Source organism: Sinocyclocheilus anshuiensis, unplaced genomic scaffold, assembly GCF_001515605.1.
Source record: "Sinocyclocheilus anshuiensis isolate Anshui unplaced genomic scaffold, SAMN03320099.WGS_v1.1 scaffold719, whole genome shotgun sequence".
Lineage (NCBI taxonomy): Eukaryota > Metazoa > Chordata > Actinopteri > Cypriniformes > Cyprinidae > Sinocyclocheilus > Sinocyclocheilus anshuiensis.
The window spans coordinates 161,234-184,480 of NW_015552643.1; the positions used below are offsets into that span (position 1 = coordinate 161,234).

The following is a 23,247-nucleotide window of genomic DNA, read 5'->3' on the forward strand; positions in this document are numbered from 1 at the left end:
ATAATGTAAAATATGTGAAAAATAATGTGTTTTTCGAACAACCTAGTATGAGAGCCTGTTCTAGTACACCCCCGAAACAAAATCAAGACTTTGTAAAAGAGCATAATAGGACCCCTTTAAGGATTTAGAGAGGATCTGTAAAGACCAAAATCCCTCCTGAGGTATGTGCAAACCTGGTGACCAACTACAAAAAACGTCTTACCTCTGTGCTTGCCAACAAGGGTTTCTGCACCAAGTACTAAGTCATGTTTTGCTTGGGGATCAAATACTTATTTCACTCACTGAAATGCAAATCAATTTCTAACCTTTATATAATGTGTTTTTTTCTGGATTTTTTGGTTGGTATTCTGTCTCTATACGTTAAAATAAACCTACCATAAAAATGGCAGACCCTCATTTTTTTGTAAGTGGGCAAACTTACAAAATCAGCAGGGGATCAAATAAATATTTTCCCCACTGTATAACCACTCACACAATAAGTTTATATCAAATATCAGTCTTGATATTAATAATATTCCCTAATTCATTATGCCCAAGTTGCCAAATCTAGATTTTTCAGGTGTTAAATCGCCACTAACCTCCTAACAAACATTTTAAAAATAGTTTATCAGAACAAAATAAATATTACAAATATATTAGTTCACTTCCGAAGTTAATACTTCATATATCATTCGCCATTATAAATATAATTTGGTCTTAAAAGACGAATACAATTTCAGATAGTTCTGCAGTGAATTCAGGGGTTGGAGGTTTTTCACAGTTGAACTGCCTTTCAGTTTAGACGCGTACTTGTTCCCATAGAGGATGTCTTCATACTAGAGACGTTCTTTTGAAACTTCTGGAACTCCAACCAAACCTAAACTTCCCCTAGATTGTTTGGTTTGTCTTCACCACACTGCTGAAAAACTGCACTCTTGAAAAAATTAGGTTCTTTATTGGCAACAATGGTTCCTTGAAGAACCTTTAACATCCTTGGAATCTTTCCATTCCACAAAAGGTTCTTAATAGTGGGAAAAGGTTCTTCTCACTAAGAAAAAAAAGAAGAACTGTTCACTGAAAGATTCTTTGGGGAACCAAAAATGGTTTTTCTATGGCATCACTGTGAAAACCCCCTTTTGGAACCTTTATTTTCAAGAGTGGAAGGTTGTTTAAGCTAATTTAAAGAGGTTTTTGGTACTTGACCAGCTGGCCATCCAGTTAAATCCTCTAAAGGCCAGTTTGACTAGGCTGGGAGACCAGGTAGACCAGCTCAAACCAGCTCAAACCAGCAACCTTCAGTGGTTTTCTTTAGCAGGGAAAGCAGAAATGATGTCATATTCCATGACTAAATGTCATATTGAAAAAAATCCATTCGGTATGAGGCAACCTGAGGTTTTCTGACAGATGGAATGACTCGTTACATCCCCTGAGCACAATACATAGGTGTCTGTTGATTTACGTCCACCGAGAAGGTTAGCTTAGTTAGCGAACTGGGAGTAGAAGGCCACTTTGACTCGCTCGATCTGATGACAGAGTTTGATGGCGGGGCCGAGCTTTAGGTCCATACATTCTTGGACTGTAGGAAGGGTCAGCAGCAACAGGGCCTGTCCATCAATGTCCTTGAGAAGGAAAAAAGGTGTATGGGTTAGCATAAATATTTGATTTTGTTTTACCGGTTTTGCTTGTTCTTGTTTGCTTCAGTTTTGCACACCCTGAGAGCAAATGTAGACCAAGACCAAGACCACCATAGACCAAGAACATTAGCAAAACAAAGTAAAAAGGGTCCATTTTGATTTCAATAAAAAGCAATGCATTCTAGATATCCTCTGTCATACTGACTGCACAATGATTAGCCTAGAAATCTAAACATTTTCTTGATAACTTGATATGAAGTAGGCCCCAAAGAAGGGACAAATGATAGGTTAGTCAGTGCACTGTACCTGCTCTTGGAATATCTTTGCTAGAGAGGCACAATCTGTGGATGTGATGAAGTCAACCACATCAGAGACGCTCCATTCCAGAGGATTCGTCTCTAACACCAGACGATCTTCCTCTTCAAATTTCTCAGTCTACATATGCACACAAGCACAGTTCAACTTAACTAATAGAATCTGATATAGATGAAAGATCTTACATCTAGAAATTAATTTACACATTAAGTCTATGTAGACGTTTTACCTTCGTGTGTGTGTTTTTGGCCGTCCGGTTCTGGCTGTAAGAAACAGAGCGTGTGGTTCTTCTGGGAGAGGATCTGTCGGTGGTTTCTGGCCCTGGATGGGTCGCCCTGCGCTGAAGAGCAGCACGGCGCGGTGGTCTTCCTCTCCTCGGGATGTCCTTGAAGGAGTGGGCAGAGGCCTCCTCACGCGGTGAGCTGGAACTCACTTCACTGCCCCACTCCTCAAAATCTTCTTCCTCATCATCATAGTAATAATCGCTATCCTGTGAAGAAACAGGAAAAGTCTTTCACTAGATCTTAAGGTGTGGTCACATTTACCATTGCTTGGCTAAATTTCTTGGCCACAAATATAATTTGAATACACAATTGGAAATTTCACATCAGTTTCTTCCCCACATAGTTTCTGTGTTGGGTTCAAGTTTTTCACGCAAATTTGTCATGTTGACCAACAGAATGCCGCTTGGTTATTTTAAAGTGTTTTCTGTCTGAGTTGCGCTTTGTGCATCGTTACATCACATTTTTTTTGTGGGCAAAATTTTACTAACACTGAGTTTGACTTTAACCAGGTTTGATGTGCAATAACATCAAGAAATCATATCTTTTCCATGTTAATCGGATTTTTTTATTTTTTTATTTTTACAGTTGGCTGGTTTCTGCACATTGCACGCTGAAACAAAAAAGTAATTCAGTCACTGATCAGTAATCTGTATTTTTGTCTTAATATCCAGAAAAAAAAAATCTAAAAATCCTTAGAACAGATCAATTTACTTGAGAAAACGGATTCTTATTTAAAAAAAATATATATATTTTCAGTCTTGAATTAAATCTAGTTTTTACCCCACTGAGAGTTTTTTAGTTGTTTTAGCATAAAACTAAAATTAAATATTAAACAAATATAGTTAAAACAAGAAAAGAATAGTATATTATTCAAGACATAAATAGTTGCCATTTTTTAGTAACACTTTATTCCATGCCTTTATGTATAATGCATTATAAAGGTATTCATAATGCATGTTTGTAATGCATTATATATTTTCATAAATAATTTTAACCAAAGTTAAAATGCATTATAATATTTGCAGATTCCTTGTTACATCTAAAATTGGTTGTCATGTGTGCATTAATGCATTATATGTTCTATGTAACAAATGTGATAGATAAGTATTATAATGTATTATAGCTGTGGTTGATGTCATAATTAATGGATTAAAATGCATTATATAAAAGCTTAAAGTAAAGCATTCATTTGACATATTTTAAGAATGTTTGGATATTTTTACTGTGAAAATGACTGTTCCATTTAAAATAATCATTTATTAATAATTATTTAAAATAAATGATTTTTGCAGTGCACTCCACCCACACAAAATCTAACTGTTCAAAGTACCTGCTTTGCATAGTTAATTAAACAAAATGTGTTGTGGTCGGCTGTGATTATGCAACATTTCATGTTTAGTGCGCACATACAAAATATTTGTCGTTGGAAACATATGCACTTTTGTACTTTTATATGCGCTTGCATTTGCTTACTCGCAGGAGTTACAAGTGAGATGTAAGTGAATATTTCTGAGTGTGTGTTTTTGGTTTGGCAGACCTGAGGTGACTCTGTGGTGTGGTATCCCACAATGGAAGTGCGTCGTTTCTTCTGGACAAAGATGGCTTTGCGTTTCTTTCGGCGTCGTGCTGGTTTGGTCATGTCACCGTCCTGTGCATTCACCCCTAAACTTGGGCGTCCAACTTTCCTCTTCTTGTAATATGCTACATCAGACATAAATGAACACATACACACAATTATTGACAGTTAGCAAGAGCTACGTTTGAGTTTGAGTGTATCTGTGTGTGTTTCTGGAGAAAATAATACCTTGCTCTTGAGAAACATGTCATTTTAATTCCAAGTTAGAGCAAACATCACTTTTCATCGCCATAGAGGAATAAAACACTCACTGTATTTGGTCTTGGTCTGACTGAAGCAGTTTTCAGGGCACTTGTCGGACACGATTGTTGGACCGAAAAGATTCGGACAACACTGAAGTCGCTCGCATACTCGTCGACAAAACTGCGACACTTGATCTGCTGTTCGGACGATCCTCATGGTGGACCGATAGCTTTTCCCTTTGTATCTATAAACAAGCAAATGTGTTTCCACCATCAAGAACATTATGAAAATGAAACATTTTAGATATTCGGCTCACATACACACGACTATGCTAATCAGCTGGCTTAAAATCTCATTATGCAAATGAAGGACAGCTCTCTGTTCATTATGAATGCACTTTAATTTTGTATGTTGACTCATTTATCAGTAATATTTTTGCTTTTAGAATTACACACACACACAGACTCAATAGTATTGGAAAGTCTTTTTAATGAGCAGGTAAACAGAAATAATAAGCTTAAGTCATCAGACAAAAGTACGGAAAGCTTGTTTCTGCCATGGAATAAAAAAAAGAAAAAAAAAAAAGTAATTATCTCACAATTCTGACTTTCTCGCAATTGGAAGTTTACATCTTACAATTTTGACTTTTCTCAGAATTGTGAGTTTATCTCGCAATTGCAAGTTAACATCTCACAACTCTGACTTGTGAGTTTGTATTTCGGAATTTTGTCTTATAAACGCACAATTGCACAATTTACAAATTCTGATTAAAAAAATAGGATTTCGAGAAAGCCTATAATAGAAATAAACTCAATTCTGAGGAAAAACGTCAGAATTGCGAGATATAAACTCACAATTCTTAGGGAAAAAAAGCCTTGCGAGTCAAAAAATTACAAGGTATTAACTCAGAATTGTAAGATAAAAAGTCAGAATTGCAAGATACAAACTTACTATTTTGAGAAGAAAAGTCAGAATTGTGAGAATTGCGACAATTAAGACAATTGTAAGGAAAAAGTCAGAACTGTGAGATAAAAAGTTGCAATAATGTTTTTTACCATGTTAGAAACGGGATTCTATACAAAAGAAGTAAATTTTTAAAAATAAAACTGTGATTATTTCACTCTCTTTTCAATTATTATATAGAATGTGTCAAATCTTATTAATTGTTAATTATAGTAAAGAAAAATATGGATTAAAAATACTTAATAGAATAGTTCCCAATCTTATTTATAAAAGTAAATACTACTACTACTACTACTACTACTACTAATAATAATAATAATAATAATTATTATTATTATTATATTGTTCTAACCACACAATTTTACCCTTAAACAAAGTAATCTATTATAGTTGAGTGACTTCAACTGAATCAACAAAAATAATGAATTGTTCAAAAAAAAAAAAAATAATTTGCAGAATGAATACTAGCTACTAACAAACAATTTATATAAAAAAAAAAAAAGATATTTCCACATACAAGTGCACAATTACACCAATCTGATAATTTGTCTTATGACATAAGAAGTTTGCTAAATCTGACAAAACCTGTATTTGATGTCACTGTTTTATAAAATATATTTATAAATCTTTTTAATTCTAAAAATACAAAACCTATTCTGTTACGGATGGGTTTAGTCTGTCTAAATTATAATTAGCCTTATATAAAACTAATCAATGTCTATGGTATACTGTCTTTTAGATAACTAAGTAAACATGAATGTGTGTGTGTTCATACTTGGCTTTCAGGGTTTCCTCCTGACAGTTCCACTGTGGGTCTTCCACCATCTGCAGCTCTCTGAGCACACGGCCGGGTTTATATGCTGAGTTTATTAACATCGTCAGAATCTGTGAGAAAATAACATCTCAGTGAATACATCGGAATCATGTTACATAAATATAAACAAACATTCAAACACACCGACACACAAACACATGTGCATATGCACCACAGCTAGTAGGCAACTGTTCTTTTACTTCTATAATTATTGTGCATGTATAACTTCACTGTAAAAAAAAATTGGTGACATTTACGGTAAAATACCGGCAGCTGTGGTTGCCAGAACTTCACCGTAAAAAATATGGTAGCAACATTTTAGGTTTTACAGACTTAACTTAAATTCACAATAAAATACCGTATTCCATGAACTGATGTAATGTTAATAAACCAACATATTGAAGTACTAATATCTGTTTTGAACCATTGTAATGCACTGATAACCACCAAAAACTGGTGGTGATGAGAAAGTCACATGATGAACCAAAACTCATCACAAACAGCTTTTCTACGAGCTGAGGAGGGCAATACTTATATATAGAAGGTGCACGGTATCATTCACACAAACACTAAACCCCATCATGGTGACACACATGATACTGAAATAATGCAATAAACATTGATTTAACAACATTACATGTAAGATTAAACCCTAATGTACACAACTGATAAGAAAAAACATATTTAAAAAAAACCCCCATAAAATATGAAGTGTCATGCAGGGAATTCTGGGAGTGTCAATTTACGTTTTTTTTACTGTAAATTATACAATGACTTTTTCTTTTTCACTTCCAAAACCCTTATTTTTAACAGTATTTTACTGTAAAATTACATTAAATGTAATTACATTTATTCACCGAAAATAGTATGGAAACTTACTGTTAACCAGTTAACAGGTTTTTACTGTAGCATTTTTACAGTCTTTTACTGTTAAAATCACAATCATTTTTTACAGTGTTGTATTACCTCATGTTAATGTAGAATTGTAATTAAATAATAATCACACCCTATTTGAAATAAACTATTGAAGGCATAATTGATTAAAACTGGTGGAAAAACTTGCAGATTCAGCATCTACACTTTTCTTTATTCTGTACATTCATGTACATTTTAAAAATCTCAAATTCTTCATATTATTTGCAACAAGTCAGAGAGGACTGTACCTCTTTGAGGACTACAGCACACTTTCCGGGCCCAACGGCCTTTGGTAACTCAGCGATTCGGCCTTTGTTGAGATACGGACCAGAGAAACAGCGGTGGTTGACGAAGAGCTGGGAACAACAGTATTTTCCATTCACCAAACCTAGATAACACATACAGTAGATTAGCAATATTAGCACAAAATCCAGTTGTGTAGACAATGTTTATATGACATGAATTAAAATGATATTATTGGTAGAATATTTAGTAAACCTGTATCCATGGATGAGCACAGGTTAAGAGGGGCATCAGGAGGCTGTGAGGGGGCCAACCTAAAAAAAACAATCAATCAATCTAAATCAAGGTATTGCCATCCTATTCAAAACTACAGAAATGATCGAACAGAAAAAAATACAGCATCAACATATATTTTCAAAACAAGAAGTAGATGAGTCTCATGCATGACATGTTTAGGTAAAAAGTCCCACACTTTCTAGCAAAACAACCACAAAGGCTCATGGTTAAAATGTCCATGAGTATATCTACTCACTGTTTCTCAGGCTGAACAACGGCAATCTTCTTCTGAGGCAAACCTGAAATACCATACAAAAACATGAATCACTGGGGAAAATAGGGACATTTCTCTGGAAAGGATTTTTCTTTGTTCTCTGAAAATGCCATGAAATGATGAAAAATCTTGTTTGGTTTGCTTTGAAAGAGCAGAGTCTGATATGCACTGTTTATGTAAAAGTGAGAGCTGTTATTACTGTATTGCTTTATTACCATCCACAACAAATGACGTACAACAGGTCTTATTAAAGTTGTCTTGGTTTACAGTATTTTGCCATCAGCACTGATCTCATTGGTAAAACTTCCTTTTTCACATTGTCATACATTTTTCAGAGTTCTCCAAATCTTTTCACCAGAGAATTTCCATGAATTTTCCAGTTTTACTACACAAGAGTTTTCATAAAAATTGCATTTACGAATAGCAATGTATAAACAATTAAACATTTTAGTGTATGAATACAGTCAAAGAAAATCTGCAAAAAAGTGTGTTAATATGAAGGAATTTTATAACGTTTTGTTTTAGGGTTAAAGGAATGTGTTCTGCTTTTCTACTGATTTTTTTTTTCTTAAAGTGTACAAAAAATATACAGTGGATTCAGAAATTATTCGGACCCATTTTTTCACATTGTGTTATGCTGCAACTTAATGTTAAAATCATTTTTTGTTAAAAAATTTAAGTATTGCTATCTATTTAAATATATATTTAAAAATGTAAATATTTTAAAATAAATAACAGAATTATGCCTTTTTAACATTTTAATTTTAGCAACTCAAACTGATTTTCACGCAAACATGGCTAAAAAGCCAAATTTGTTGCAGCATTTAAAATATGTTCCTTTTTATAAAGTAAAGTCAGATTGAAAGCATATGTCGCAGTCAAAGACATATAAGAAACCATCAGTACTTGACACTCACAGACTGTCTTTAGTAAATGTGTTAGCGGATAGCCGTTAGCTTCACACCAGCCCACAGGGAAGATATTCATGCTCTCAACATCCACTATGCAATCTGATTGCGGCTTAGTCAGACCTAAAAACAGACAGAGAGCAGAGGTGAAAACCTTGTCAACAACATGTCAGTGTGTCATATCTTTTGGTATTCACTCTAAGATCATGGCCTTGAGAGATTTCTATTAAATAATACGCAAAGAAGGTCAACATATAGTATGTGCTCTATTTATTCCTACCTTCCAGTCTGAGCCAGAGAAGCCGACCTTTGACCTGAGTGATGCGAGCGACGCAGAGTTCGGAAGGTTGGAGTGGATTCACGGCTTCAAGCCACATATCCTTACAGAAGCCCCTGCTCTGAGACGCCTGATCACACACAACGCAGAAAAATAGGCCATGTGTCCAATTACATAAAACAATGCATATCACAATAAGTACAAAAAAAAAACTGGATAATGAGGCAGATACATAGTCGAGGAAAATAGCTTCTTTTTTTTTTACACAAAAGTTTTAATGAATCCTCCGAAATATTGGAAAACAGATTCATACAACTTATCACCATTTACATCCGATAATTGGTGCTAAATAAACAACAAACAAGCCTGCAGTCACAGCTTTTGTCTCTAATTCCAACATAATTAGTGGAATTTGATGGGCTTTAAAATGCTGATTGGTCGATTCAGTGTTTCAGTTGTTAGTGTCTAGTAACATTTATGATGCAAAACATTAATTAACATCATTAATTAACCTTAGTTTACATATCAGAGATAGGGGCTCCGCAGAAGATCTGAGAAAAAATATGTTGATTTTATGAAATGATATATCTTTTATGTAACATATTTTATGTAAAACTAAAAACCAGTCAAAAGCAGTCATAAGTAGCACGGGTATATTTGTAATGTAGCAATAGCCACCAATACATTGTATGGGTCAAAATTATAATTTTTTCTTTTATGCCAAAAATTATTAGGATATTAAGTAAAGATCATGTCCCATGATCAATTTCGATGTTTTTTGAAATTGAGATGTATAAATCTCAATTTCAAAAAATTGACCCTTATTACTGGTTTTGTGGTCCACGGTCATATATATATATATATATATATATATATATATATATATATATATATATATATATATAACATGCTCAATGGGTGACATGTCCGGTGAGTATGCTGGCCATGCAAGAACTGGGATGTTTTCAGCTTCCAGGAATTGTGTACAGATCCTTGCAACATGGGGCCGTGCATTATCATGCTGCAACTATGCATAACTATATAAACTTATATATTTTAGGAAGTGTATCCCTTGCCAGGAAATCATCATAATTTATAGTTCCTAACTGTTGTTCATAGTCAGCTTTGAATTTTATGAGGAACGGGAAACACAAGAGGGGAGGGTATTTCTCTAAAAAACAAAACAATCTTTTGGCACCTTGCGTGTGTCAGTGTGACCAACATCGCAGTGGGGAAACCCAGTAGTTGGCACACTGTCATCAGACTTTATCTAATAAAGAAGAAATCCCCAAAGCCTCATTCAGACACCATCAAACCACACACACATGGTCATCTGAAGACGGGGCGGGGCGGGGCGGGGGGGGACATCAAGATAAAGTGCCTTACGTTTGGGAAACACACATCTGGAGCGGCTTCAGCACCAGTGTGTTTGAGATAGTCCGCCCAATCGAAGTCCTGTGACTCAAAACCTGACAGAAAATGAGACATCGAGAAAAAAAAATTAGATAGAGAGATGATAAGAGAGGCAGAGCGAGTGAGAGAAACAGAGAGAGACATATTATGAGCAAATATAGTTTAATTGTACTATATCATTTGTACTCTATTTTCATGTTTATGTTATGTGTAGGTAATGTCATTAGATTTGTATTATTTTATATTAACATTCACATTGATTTTTTATACTTTATTTGTATTTCTGACTTTATGTTCCATTATTATTATTTTACTAATTATTTTATTATTTTTACTAATTTCATTATCTGCTTCAGCAGTGCAAATGCTTTGGCAATACTAATACATACCACACCAATAAATCACACTGAACTGAAAATAAAATTGAGATAAGAGGAAAATACATTGATAAAGACTCGTGTTAAGTGAATATGAATTTAATAGAGTAAAAATCCCATTAACATTGTCACGCCCACCTTGTGGCCTCTCCAGTCCAACACCATTCTTTAGACACCACTGCACTGGCAGGATGCCCAGTGAGTCAGCGTGACACACCACACGAGTGGGCGTGGCTTCAGCTGTGAGGTCATCAACTCTGATCTGAAAGTAGTATTCATTATAGACCTGCAGAACAGAGAGACATGTGTGAGACAAAGAGAGACTGATGTCAGGTTAGGTGGCTAGTAATTATAACCTCTAGCATAATATCCCTTCATCTAGTGTGTGTGTGTGTGTGTGTGTGTGTGAAAGCGTACTTTAGTTACAGACACAGGGCAGATGTGGAAGGGTTCCTTGGGTGACACCATTTCAAGCTTCATTCCTGCCCTGAAGGAGTGTGTGCTCAGGTCAGCATGATCCTGAAACACACACATACAGATATCAGTTGTCAAAGTTCTCAAGAGCTTTGTGTAAAACATTGCTCTAACTTTCCCAAAACACACACACACACACACACACACACCTTGAAGACCTCCAGTGGAAGGGGACTTTTCAAGGCTTCAGTTGTGGCTTCATCTAAAGCTTCAGTCCATTCTGAGCTGCTCCTCAAATCACACAGATCTGAAAAAGAAAGAGAGAAACACAAGCTCATCCATCCATCTATGCACCTATTTATTCACCCAACTGTCCATCCATCCATTTACTCAACCAGGTATCAATCCATCCATCATCCATACTGTACATACACATAACTGTCCATCCATCCACATATTTATTCATCCGACCATCCTCCACCTACCCATTCATCCATCCATCATCCATCCAGTTATTCATCACTCCATCCATCCATTTAACCGAATAGTCTCCCATTTATCATCCATTTATCAATTCATCAGTGTTTTTAGATATTCATCCATCCACATATTTATTCATCCATCCATCCATCGATTTAACCAACTATTCATCCAATTATCCATCCATTTATCTATACATCAGTCTTTCATCCATCCAGTCTTTCATCCAATTATGTACTTCTATCATCATCCATTATTCTGTACTTCTATCCATCCATCCAGCCTTCTGTACTTCTATCATCCATCATTCTGTACTACTACTACCATCCATCCATACATCATTCCGTACTTCTATCCATCCATCTATCCATCCTTCTGTACTTCTATCTATCCATCCATCATTCTGTACTTCCATCCATCATCCATCCATCATTTTGTACTTCTATCCATCCATCCATCATTCTGTACCTCCATCCATCCATCTATCCATCCATCCATCCATAATTTTGTACTTCTATCCATCCATCCATCCTTCTGTGCTTCTATCCATCCATCCATCATTTTGTGCTTCTATCATCCATCCATCATTCTGTACTAGTACTACCATCCATCCATCCATCCATCCATCATTCTGTACTTCTATCAACCATCTATCATTTTGTACTCTATCCATCCATCCATCATTCTGTGCTTCTATCCATCCATCCATCATTTTGTGCTTCTATCATCCATCCATCATTCTGTACTAGTACTACCATCCATCCATCCATCCATCCATCATTCTGTACTTCTATCAACCATCTATCATTTTGTACTCTATCCATCCATCCATCATTCTGTGCTTCTATCCATCCATCCATCATTTTGTGCTTCTATCATCCATCCATCATTCTGTACTAGTACTACCATCCATCCATCCATCCATCCATCATTCTGTACTTCTATCAACCATCTATCATTTTGTACTCTATCCATCCATCCATCCTTCTGTACTTCTATCCATCCATCCATCATTCTGTACTTCTATCCATCCATCCATCCTTCTGAAGACCAGAGGGATCTGGCTACATTGTGCTCAATCAATAAATCAGAGATATATGATGGAGCAATACCATTTAGTGACTTATAGACAATAAGTAACATTTTAAAATCTACTCTGTAGAGTTTTACGGACTGTAAAACCGGAGTAATATGATCCCGTTTATGAACCCCAGTCAAAAGTCTAGCTGCAGCATTCTGAACCAATTGTAATCGGGATAAAGCTGTTTGACTAATCCCAGCATAAAGTGAGTTACAGTAGTCTAATCTTCTATTCATCCATCCATCCATCCATCCATCCATCTGTACTTCTATCCATCATCCATCCATCATTCTGTACTTCTATCCATCCATCCATCATTCTGTGCTTCTATCCATCCATCCATCCAACATTCTATACATCCATCCATCCATTCATCCACCATTCTGTACTTCCATCCATCCATCCATCATTCTGTACTTCCATCCATCCATCCATCATGCGATGAAAACAAAATAGTTTTTCTACTGAAAAGCTAAAAAGCTACATGATTTTTTTTAAGTGATGCTAACACCTTGAGAAATGTAGTTAAACTAATTACTTTGTTATCTGTGGCATCGCTACCTCTCAACAGTGCTAAGAGCCACAGCAGACGCAGGTAATCACACGCACCCGTTCACCCTTTCTTCTCAAAATAACTGCTTAGAAACAGTCATCAATACAAATTCTACAGCAATGCTTTTGAACTAGTAACAGCCTGAAGAATGTCTTGAGATAAACATGTAAGTTGAATAACTGATTTCTGACTGCCCACTGAATTCATTAAAATGAATGCACACCTCAGATGTAAACACAGCACTGCATTACCACAGAATGTAAAAATTTAACTGTCATCATCAGTTATTCCTTATACATTACATAAGCATATCTGACAGAAAGGCAAGATAATGAGAGAACATGTCTGAACAAGTTTTTGAATTTATTTGCAAGGATTCAGATCCATGATAATTAGAGTGTGGAAGCCAAACAGGCTGCACATAGAACTTGGCAAAGGAACAATTTGCATACAGGAGGGGAAGCCTCAAGAAAAATGCATGACTATGAAAAAAGCATGACTATGAACTGCACTGCTTCAGCTCAAAACTTTGAATGAATATTTGAGAAGAAAAAAATAGAGGACATGGTTCATTTTATAAAATTTAATTTATATGATTTTTTATTTACATTTAGTCTACATTTATTTGAATAAATTAAACTTAATTCTGCAATGGATTAACACTGACTATATTTATAAAGATCAAATACAGGTTCATACTCTCACCTGTGGGTGGTTTCAATGATAGATTATTCTCTTTGGCCCAACCCAGGGGGCGGAGCCTGGTGTCAAGGTAGAACATCCACATGTCGTCGGATGAGTCATTTAATCCAACGTAGCTGAGGCATAAACGTCCTCCGACGTTACACTGGACTCGTGCCGCCCAGTACACGCTGGGTTCAAAGGCATCACGCACCTCCAAAATACAGCCTACCACAATCAGATCCACTGTGTTTTTACCTCTTAATGGCTAAGATGAGAGAAAAAGAGAGAATTTTCTTTGACAATCTACAATGATTTGATCCGATTTTATGCAATTATTAAAAGCTTTTGTTAATGTACTTTTGCTGCTATTGAGGTGTGATACGGGTAAGGTTAGGGACAAGTTTAGTGGTGTGAATTGGTTTAAGGGTTGGTTAAGGGCTCAAAAGTGTACAGGGATTAATTGGATTACTATAAGAGATATAAGATTACTATAACATGGTTCAATCTGTTTATATTACATTGTTTTGATAAATGATAAATTAAATGAAAATTGGTTTATTTTCTCCTGTTGATAAATGATTCAAGGAATATCCTGTTTATGATATACAGTAGTACACTCTAAAAAATGCTGGGTTAAATACAACCCAGTGCTGGGTAAAATAGGGACAAACCCAACAATTGGGTTGTTTTGACCCAGCGGTTTGGTTAAATTTTTAATCCAGCCTTCTGGGTAGTAACCCAACCACTAGGTCAAAACAACCCAATGGCTGGGTTTGTCCCTATTTTACCCAGCACTGGGTTTTATTTAACCCAGCATTTTTTAGAGTGTGAATACTTTATTTGCAAAGCATAAAGGGAAATTGGGTGGTTCTGAAGTAAAAGCTAGTGACATTTTTACATATTTAAAAAAATAAAGTGCATCAAGGTTGCAAGGATTCAGATCCATGATAATTAGAGTGTGGAAGCCAAACAGGCTGCACATAGAACTTGGCAAAGGAACAATTTGCATACAGGAGGGGAAGCCTCAAGAAAAATGCATGACTATGAAAAAAGCATGACTATGAACTGCACTGCTTCAGCTCAAAACTTTGAATGAATATTTGAGAAGAAAAAAATAGAGGACATGGTTCATTTTATAAAATTTAATTTATATGATTTTTTATTTACATTTAGTCTACATTTATTTGAATAAATTAAACTTAATTCTGCAATGGATTAACACTGACTATATTTATAAAGATCAAATACAGGTTCATACTCTCACCTGTGGGTGGTTTCAATGATAGATTATTCTCTTTGGCCCAACCCAGGGGGCGGAGCCTGGTGTCAAGGTAGAACATCCACATGTCGTCGGATGAGTCATTTAATCCAACGTAGCTGAGGCATAAACGTCCTCCGACGTTACACTGGACTCGTGCCGCCCAGTACACGCTGGGTTCAAAGGCATCACGCACCTCCAAAATACAGCCTACCACAATCAGATCCACTGTGTTTTTACCTCTTAATGGCTAAGATGAGAGAAAAAGAGAGAATTTTCTTTGACAATCTACAATGATTTGATCCGATTTTATGCAATTATTAAAAGCTTTTGTTAATGTACTTTTGCTGCTATTGAGGTGTGATACGGGTAAGGTTAGGGACAAGTTTAGTGGTGTGAATTGGTTTAAGGGTTGGTTAAGGGCTCAAAAGTGTACAGGGATTAATTGGATTACTATAAGAGATATAAGATTACTATAACATGGTTCAATCTGTTTATATTACATTGTTTTGATAAATGATAAATTAAATGAAAATTGGTTTATTTTCTCCTGTTGATAAATGATTCAAGGAATATCCTGTTTATGATATACAGTAGTACACTCTAAAAAATGCTGGGTTAAATACAACCCAGTGCTGGGTAAAATAGGGACAAACCCAACAATTGGGTTGTTTTGACCCAGCGGTTTGGTTAAATTTTTAATCCAGCCTTCTGGGTAGTAACCCAACCACTAGGTCAAAACAACCCAATGGCTTTTTATTTTTAGAGTGTATGCTAATATCAGCGTTGAGGCAATAAAAGCATGTTTTGTACCCAAATTACAATTTCTGTTATGGCTTTAGCAAGCATTTAGCTAAACGTAACTAACCAATATTTACACAAATGTTGTTACAGCAGCTAAAAGTCCAATGCCCATAAAGATAGTAAAAGATTAGTAAACATTTATAAATATTTACAAATGATGAATAGTCTCAACGTTAGATTGAGTGCTGCAAAAGCATGAACAAATAATTAATAAATTTGTAAAGATATTTAAATTGGGTGAATTCAGGTCATTTGGGACACATTTTGCCATCGAGATGACTGCTCATAAAGATACTTTATAAACATTTACAAATGATGAATAGTTTCTACTTTAGATTGGGTACTGGAAAAAAATATGGAGAAAAAAGTAATAAATGATTTGTTAAAATGTGAAAATAGTAGAAGTATACACAACAAACGAAGACCAAATATATGACCTTTACAGACTGATAAAGTTAATAAATATGTTTACATTAATAGTTTTTGAAGTTCTTAAAATGACTAATTAAGATGTTTTTCACATTTGTAAATGTAAAAAAAATAGAGCATTAGGTAATATGTGAGTCATTTGTTAGCATTCAAAAGTACATTAATAAATAAACTTGTAATCATTGTGTAATTGCTGTTAAAATTTTTTGAAGATTTTTTTAAAAAGTGCATGATTGTATGAATTGAAAGTTCAGTGACATTTCTAAGCATTTCAATTTACATTAACTAATGATCTGTTAAGCATTATATAATGTTTGTTAATGATCAATGAAAGTTATTATAATGTTACCAGTAAAAAAACAACAACACAGTTTTACTGTTACCAATAAAAGCCCGACATTAGGTGTGTAATTCATGCTTTATCTGTGTTTTTCATAACTACTATTGTCTTGCTATCACAATGACAGGAACTTTTGTTTTGTTGCACAAGCCTGTCACATGATCTTTTACATAATATTCTTGTTTTTATTCACATCAAATGAAATACGCCATCTACCCTGATTAAGGCCCATTCCATTTTTCCTTTCACCATTATTCAGTGGTTTTCAACTGGTGGCTTTCTGCCCAAAAGTAGTAATAAACAGAACTGTGGTATTTTGGCACAAACTTATCTGTCACTTGGTAAAATGGCTAATCTACAGTATGTATGATGTTTGGCACTTGCGCTGTTGATTAGGCATTTACAGGTTTGTTAATTGTTAATGTTAAGAACACTTAACACGAGTGTAAACATACACACAAATCTCTTTCTCACCCCTTCAAGCAGGTTTGCCGGTGCTGTCCGTGAACCTGTGAGCTCTTTGATGAGAAACTCAGTCCAGTCACTGTACTTCTCTTTAATAGCTGAAACAGATCAAGAAAGAATAGGTGTAAAGGATTTTTCACAATATAAATTCAAATTCACAGAAAATTCCACACTTTTGCGTCTGGAACTGATGCATTATTTTGCTGTTTGAAAGTATCTACCATGTGTACGACTGACAGGAGTGTGTGTGTGTGTGTGTGTGTGTGTGTGTGTGTGGCTTACAATAATAATAATCTCTATTAATATTTAAATTAGTATTACAGCTCTTTATTTTCTGGCTTTTTCTCGTTTTTACCCCATAGTACATGGGTCAAAGATGCAACGTATCCAGTTGAACCCACTAGATGCGGTGCTGCTACGTTGTTCATTCAATATATTGTGGAAAACGAGAGCATCAGTGTGGAGATGTTGTTTACGTCAAAACTGAAACCAAGCCGTTCACACAGAACGCATATTTATCACATTTTCTAGAGGGACATCTATCAGCGTTGCACTCGCGTCTGGCACAAGAGAGCGTCATGTTTAGAAAGCCATGTAAAATTAATGTTTTAACTTGTTAAACTTTTAAAAAACATGTTTCAAGACTTTATGGCGGTTTTTCCCCATCCCACTCTATCTCATGTTTTTAAATGAAGAAAGTAGCCTACTTTTGTGATTGGTTTTCGGTCCTTTGTATTAAACTATACATACATGCATGGTGCTGTTTTTTTCTAAATGTTTAAGCAACTTTTAATTATATATGGTTTATAAACATTATGCACTTTTTTTTTCAAAGATAGTCGTGTCATTTTACTACGCTTTGAAGAAACGTGCATAATATTTTGCACGATGCGCCCTCTTGTGGCCTCAGGAGAGAAGCCGAAAGCATTTTTTCCCCTAACTGAAATTATGCTTTTTAAATTTGAATATAATTCGAATTTTGATAATATTTAAGTAGAAAATTCTAATTTAGTTTTTCAGTCATTTTGACAGTCCTAATTTGAGTTTCCCTTTCAGACGCAAAAATTTATGGAAGGAGAGTATTAAAATGAATCACGCAACACGATTTACTAACGTTTGCGCTCGTCAAATTACTGGTATTTGCGCCATTATTTAACGCCCCAAAAAACATGTCTTAAACTATTTTGCACTTGAAATGGCTGGATTTGTACGGAGAGCACGTGGTAAAAGGGAGAGGATTTTTGCCGCATGTATTAATTTATTTGGAATGCCAGAAGAACACATTATTCGAATCCGAATATATCCTTATGCTAATTTGTGCTGCGCTTGGTAGATTGCGTTGGTCATTATAGAAATGAGATGTTGCGTCTGTGTTCTTTCATTTGTGCGTTGTCTGTAAACCTCCCGCACTAATTTGCCCTGTTTAGTAAAACTGGCCCTAAATTGTATTACATTTTAAATGATTAAAAACCTGTTGCTGTTAAATGGGTAAAACCTAGTGGTTAGAAGGATAGTGTCAAAGATTTAAAATAACAATTCATTAATATTTTGGGGCTGCACTGTGATCCTTAAATAGTGTCTTTTAATGTCATCTAATGATTCTTGTTCTAAATATGCCTTACAAGATTTTTACAAACTATTGTTTTTTTTCTGTAAATCATGGTAAAAATGTATGATAGTCATTATTTTTTACTCAGAAAAAAAATAAATAAACAGGATGCATTCTAATGTATGAAAAAAATTGAAGCTGTATTAAACTTTTTATTATTATTATTATTAAAAACCCTTTTTCGTCTCTGACCCACATACATCTGCTCATTTCAAACATCAGTATACATCCAGATTTATGAATATGCCATTTAATAGACTTCCTCTCTCAAACATCTTCCTACTTCCTGCCCCATGGTGTCAGCCACATAAAATATTCATATATGCATTACGAATGTATATAACGAGAAGTCAGTTCCTGCATTTTAGCATCTACACGGGCCTAAACGTCCTGCTTTCTGCATAATTGTACACAGTACCTCCACAGAGAGAAGTGCTAGTTAGTTACGTGTTACAAAAGAACAACAACACATTAATCATGACGCGTTGTGCACCGTTCGCACAAAACTGTACATTAGCATCAGCAGAATTCACATTGCTGAAGTTCTCAGTGTGGTTGCTGACTGTTAGCTTGACTCTGAGAGCCAAATACTGTCTCTGCCCTGTTATGTCATGACTGCTTCACTCAATAACACATGATACCACTCATGAGGGTGTGATCTCTGCCCTGACGGAGGATTTGAGTAAACAAAGACAGAGAGAGCGAGAGAGAGAGAGAGAGAGAGAGACAGGGGTAGGGCCAACAGTTGGATTTTTTTGTATGTATAAAGGCTTTTTTAATATACCAATATGCAAGAACAAGCCAAAAAATAAAAATCTCAGTTAAACGTAATAACATACTATGCCAACTGCCATACTGAAACAAAATTTGATATTGATTTATATTTGATTAAATTTTTTTGTATTATTTATTATTTAAGGCCAATAATTTTACTGATGAAATATTATTTTTTTAAGGAAAGATAATTGTTTTGTTGAAGATGATAAATTGAAGTTTTTATCTTGAAGAGATATTTTACCTGTATGTATGTGTGTGTATACAACAAAACACAAAGCAATATATTTGACTTGTTTCCAGTAAATAGCTATAATGTATAATTCCTAAAAAAAATCCTTAAAACTACATAACTTTTACCAGAAAATCAGCATTGCATAAGATTTTCGGAGAATGTATTGTGATACAATTATTATACGTTTATTACACATACAATTACTTCAGCTTATTCCATTGGCAGAAGTGGTGTTTGAAACACATTTTACTTCCGTATTGCAACTTTTTTTGGTCAGACTTTATTTTAAGGTCCAATTTTTGCTATTAAAAAACCATTAACTACGACTTTTGCCTCAATAAACTCTTAATTTGCTGCTTATTAATAGTTAGTAAGGTAGTTGTTAAGTTTAGGTATTGGGTAGGATTAGGGATGTAGACAGTACCACTGCTCCCTATACGCAGAGTACACAGTTTGCGTAGGGCACCAACACACAGGGGGACACCATTCCAGTTGCTCAAAAAAAAAAAAAAACTTTCGTTCTATATTAATATTAACATATGCATATACATAAATACAAATATAAACATGAATATATATACATAATTAGGTTATAAAAAATGCATTTTACGGTGAACGCAGTAGGCTAAGCACACATGAAGCGCCATTCCAGAATACACGCCCGCCCTCACCTCATGTTTGTGGCTGACTGCAAATGATAATAATGGACAACTATGCCCGTGAAAAGACATCAGTAGTCCGGCGCAGAGAAAAGAAAATGTAAAAAAGCCCAAGGTGAAGCCCGTGCATGCCTTTCAGGTAGTTACGTTCATCATCCTGTGAAACTTTTTTGGCTGTTGACATTAATAACGTTTATTAACATTAATTCATGTTTTAATTATCATATGATGAGCTCATTGACGACTTCGCCTTCAGAAAAAGCAGGAGTGTGCCTTTGTAAATTTTGAAATTTGGTATTCTCCAGCAGATCAGTATTGATTTTCGGAGTGTCTATTTACACTAAGTGCAATAGGCCGCCTTGTTGGCAGAAGCTATTAGGTGCGTTCGACTTGTCCCCAGAATTTTCTGGACTAAACTCGGGGACTGGAGCCATTTCTTTGCTAGACACGGGGACTGGAACCTTCTCTGGGCTAAACACAGGGACTGGAGCCCTCTCCGGGCTAAACTCTGGGACTGGAGTCCTCACCGGGCTAAACTCGGGGACAGGAGCCCTCACCGGGCTAAACTCGGGATCTGGAACCTGCTCTGGGCTAAACTCGGGGACTGGAACCCTCTCTGGGCTAAACTCAAGGACTGGAGCCCTCACTGGGCTAAACTCGGGACGTGGAGCCCTCTGTGGGCTAAATTCGGGAACAGGAGCCCTCCGTGGGCTTAACTCGGGAACAGGAGCCCTCCGTGGGCTAAACTTGGGAACAGGAGCCCACTCTGGTCTGGATTCGGGCTCCTCCTTAGATTCCCCTTTAGGCTCGGGGTGAAAGGCATGGTCAGCGGGCTTGAGTGAGCCGCGGCCGGAGGGCTTGACAGAGGAATGGCCAGCGGGCTTGGGAATGCTGCGGCCGGCAGGCTTGTCTGCTGAGCGGCCGGAGGGCTGGTTCTGACTCGGGCCCGGACACTCCCCAGACACCGGAAGATCCCTTCCCTCCAGCATAGTCCCTTGGTGTCTGGGAGGTTCACGGGGCGATGTTAGTTGGCCCCGAGCCAGAACAGAGAATTGATGGTGTGTCATCCAATGCCGTCACCGTGGCGAGCCCGCAGAATTCCCAGGCGTACTAGAAGAAGGGGAGATCTCGGCGGGCTAAGGCGGAGAAACGAGTGGTGATTTCCATGATCTCGGGGGAAAACAAACGGAAAACCAAAACACTTTTAAAAACGGAAAACAAACACGGGGAGAGGGGGCGCAGCTTACTGTCCTTGGTCCGGTATTCTGTCACGATCGCTACTGTGAGGGAGTGCGGAGCGAGGAGACGTGGAGTACATCAACAAGGAGACTTTATTTACATCAAGGGAACCAGGAAAACACACGTAGCAGAGGAGGTTGACATAAACAGACATTCACAATACCGGACCCGAACTGATAACATGGAACACTTTATATACAAATGACATGACGATGGAATGATGAGACACACCTGGGATCAATAGAACTGAAAAGGGGACACCTGGAACAAATAAGGACAGGAACGGGAAGGACCAAATATGGGCATGGAAACACATGGGGAGCAAAACACACACAAAACACGGAACAGAGTCTGACAAAAGTGTTACCCCTTTTTTAAAGTAAAGGGTTTTGTGAAGTCTTTTCAGAGTCTAAGCAAGTTAGCATTAATTATTACATTATAATTCAAGGGATTAAAGGGGTCATATGATGCGATTTCAAATTTTCCTTTCTCTTTGGAGTGTTACAAGCTGATTGTGCATAGATGTTAAATTGGAGCAAACAAACAGTGTGTAAACTGGATCTTTTGCAGTGTATGTGAAAATGCCTTCTGCTCTGTCCTTGTGTTACTGTGTTTTACAGACAGGAATAGAGCAACTATTTTTACAGATACACTAAATTTGTCACCACACTTTTTTTAATAACAGAAGCTCAGTCATCAGAGACTCTAGCCATTTCCATTTAAACAGGACACGTATTTCTGTCTCTATTATTTATTTTCCTATTTTAACTAGCACACTACTTGACTACTAACTGTCTACTAACTACAGCCACCATAACAACTGTGATTACTTTGTAAAATATATATCTTGCGGTAAATATATTATAGTTTAAAATGTTTTTTTTTTTTCTAAAATTATTTAGTATAACGTTTGAGTTCATACTAAGATTTCTGACTTTTGATTACAGTTGTTTTTTTCAGGAGAAACATCTGACATTTGCTTCATTTAATATTATTGCTTTGTAGAAGCAAAAAAAAAAACATATTAACAAGATCTCATTTGTTATTTTTATTTCTTATGGGACTGTGACTATGGCTACAAGAGATTTTGTAGATATAAATATTGTAAAGTTAGTTTACTTCAAATCCATTGTGGCGCTTTTTCTTTTGTTTCTTTTGGCTTTACAGACTTGTTCGGATCAAATAAATGAATGCATAATTTACAACAACTCAAAGAGACGCTTTGCATTTCCTCTTTTCTGCACTAGGGAGTCTCTATGCAAATATTCATTTTGCAAAAGCAGATTTGCATATCTTCCAACAACTCTTCTGTAAACAGCGGGCCAGATTTAAAGAGTTTCCCTGCTTGTGTAATCAAAGCAATTATTCAAGAGAGGAAGGGGAACAAAACGCTGTGTGTTAAAGAGAGAGCAGCTTTGCGATACTGACTGGTACAGTATAACAACCTGTCCTGTGTGTCTGAAGTGGATAACACCATTTCCTGTTTGCCTGCCAACCACTAGTACATCCAGGATACTATTTTTAACAGCGAAAAGGTCATTGCTTAATCAGGTTAACTCAAGGATATTTGACCAGTTTGTGTTTTTAGGATAATCCCAAAGGACAATAACATCTATTATTAAGTATATTTTGTTTTTAATAACATTGAAAGTCAGTCTGAATTTTCTTATTCTATTTTTTAATTTAGTAGATGATAGATAGATAGATAGATAGATAGACAGACAGACAGACA

General features: G+C 36.0%; 1 protein-coding gene across 4 annotated transcripts in view; it reads right to left on the minus strand.

The window, feature by feature from the left end:
* Nucleotides 1-396: 396 nt before the first annotated feature.
* The window catches only part of sfmbt2 (Scm like with four mbt domains 2), a 47,564-nt gene continuing 24,713 nt past the window's right edge, over nt 397-23,247 (minus strand). For all 4 annotated transcript variants that reach the window (XM_016458493.1, XM_016458495.1, XM_016458492.1 and 1 more), the window contains 17 exons: nt 17,009-17,097; nt 14,968-15,211; nt 11,115-11,212; nt 10,909-11,010; nt 10,630-10,777; nt 10,088-10,170; nt 8,705-8,831; nt 8,434-8,547; nt 7,499-7,541; nt 7,222-7,280; nt 6,972-7,111; nt 5,770-5,879; nt 4,100-4,275; nt 3,750-3,913; nt 2,158-2,418; nt 1,920-2,048; nt 397-1,598 (listed from right to left, as the gene is read on the minus strand). In XM_016458493.1, the coding sequence (XP_016313979.1) occupies nt 1,458-1,598; nt 1,920-2,048; nt 2,158-2,418; nt 3,750-3,913; nt 4,100-4,275; nt 5,770-5,879; nt 6,972-7,111; nt 7,222-7,280; nt 7,499-7,541; nt 8,434-8,547; nt 8,705-8,831; nt 10,088-10,170; nt 10,630-10,777; nt 10,909-11,010; nt 11,115-11,212; nt 14,968-15,211; nt 17,009-17,097 (2,228 nt within the window). In that variant the 3' untranslated portion in view covers nt 397-1,457. The remainder of the gene's footprint in view (nt 1,599-1,919; nt 2,049-2,157; nt 2,419-3,749; nt 3,914-4,099; nt 4,276-5,769; nt 5,880-6,971; nt 7,112-7,221; nt 7,281-7,498; nt 7,542-8,433; nt 8,548-8,704; nt 8,832-10,087; nt 10,171-10,629; nt 10,778-10,908; nt 11,011-11,114; nt 11,213-14,967; nt 15,212-17,008; nt 17,098-23,247) is intronic.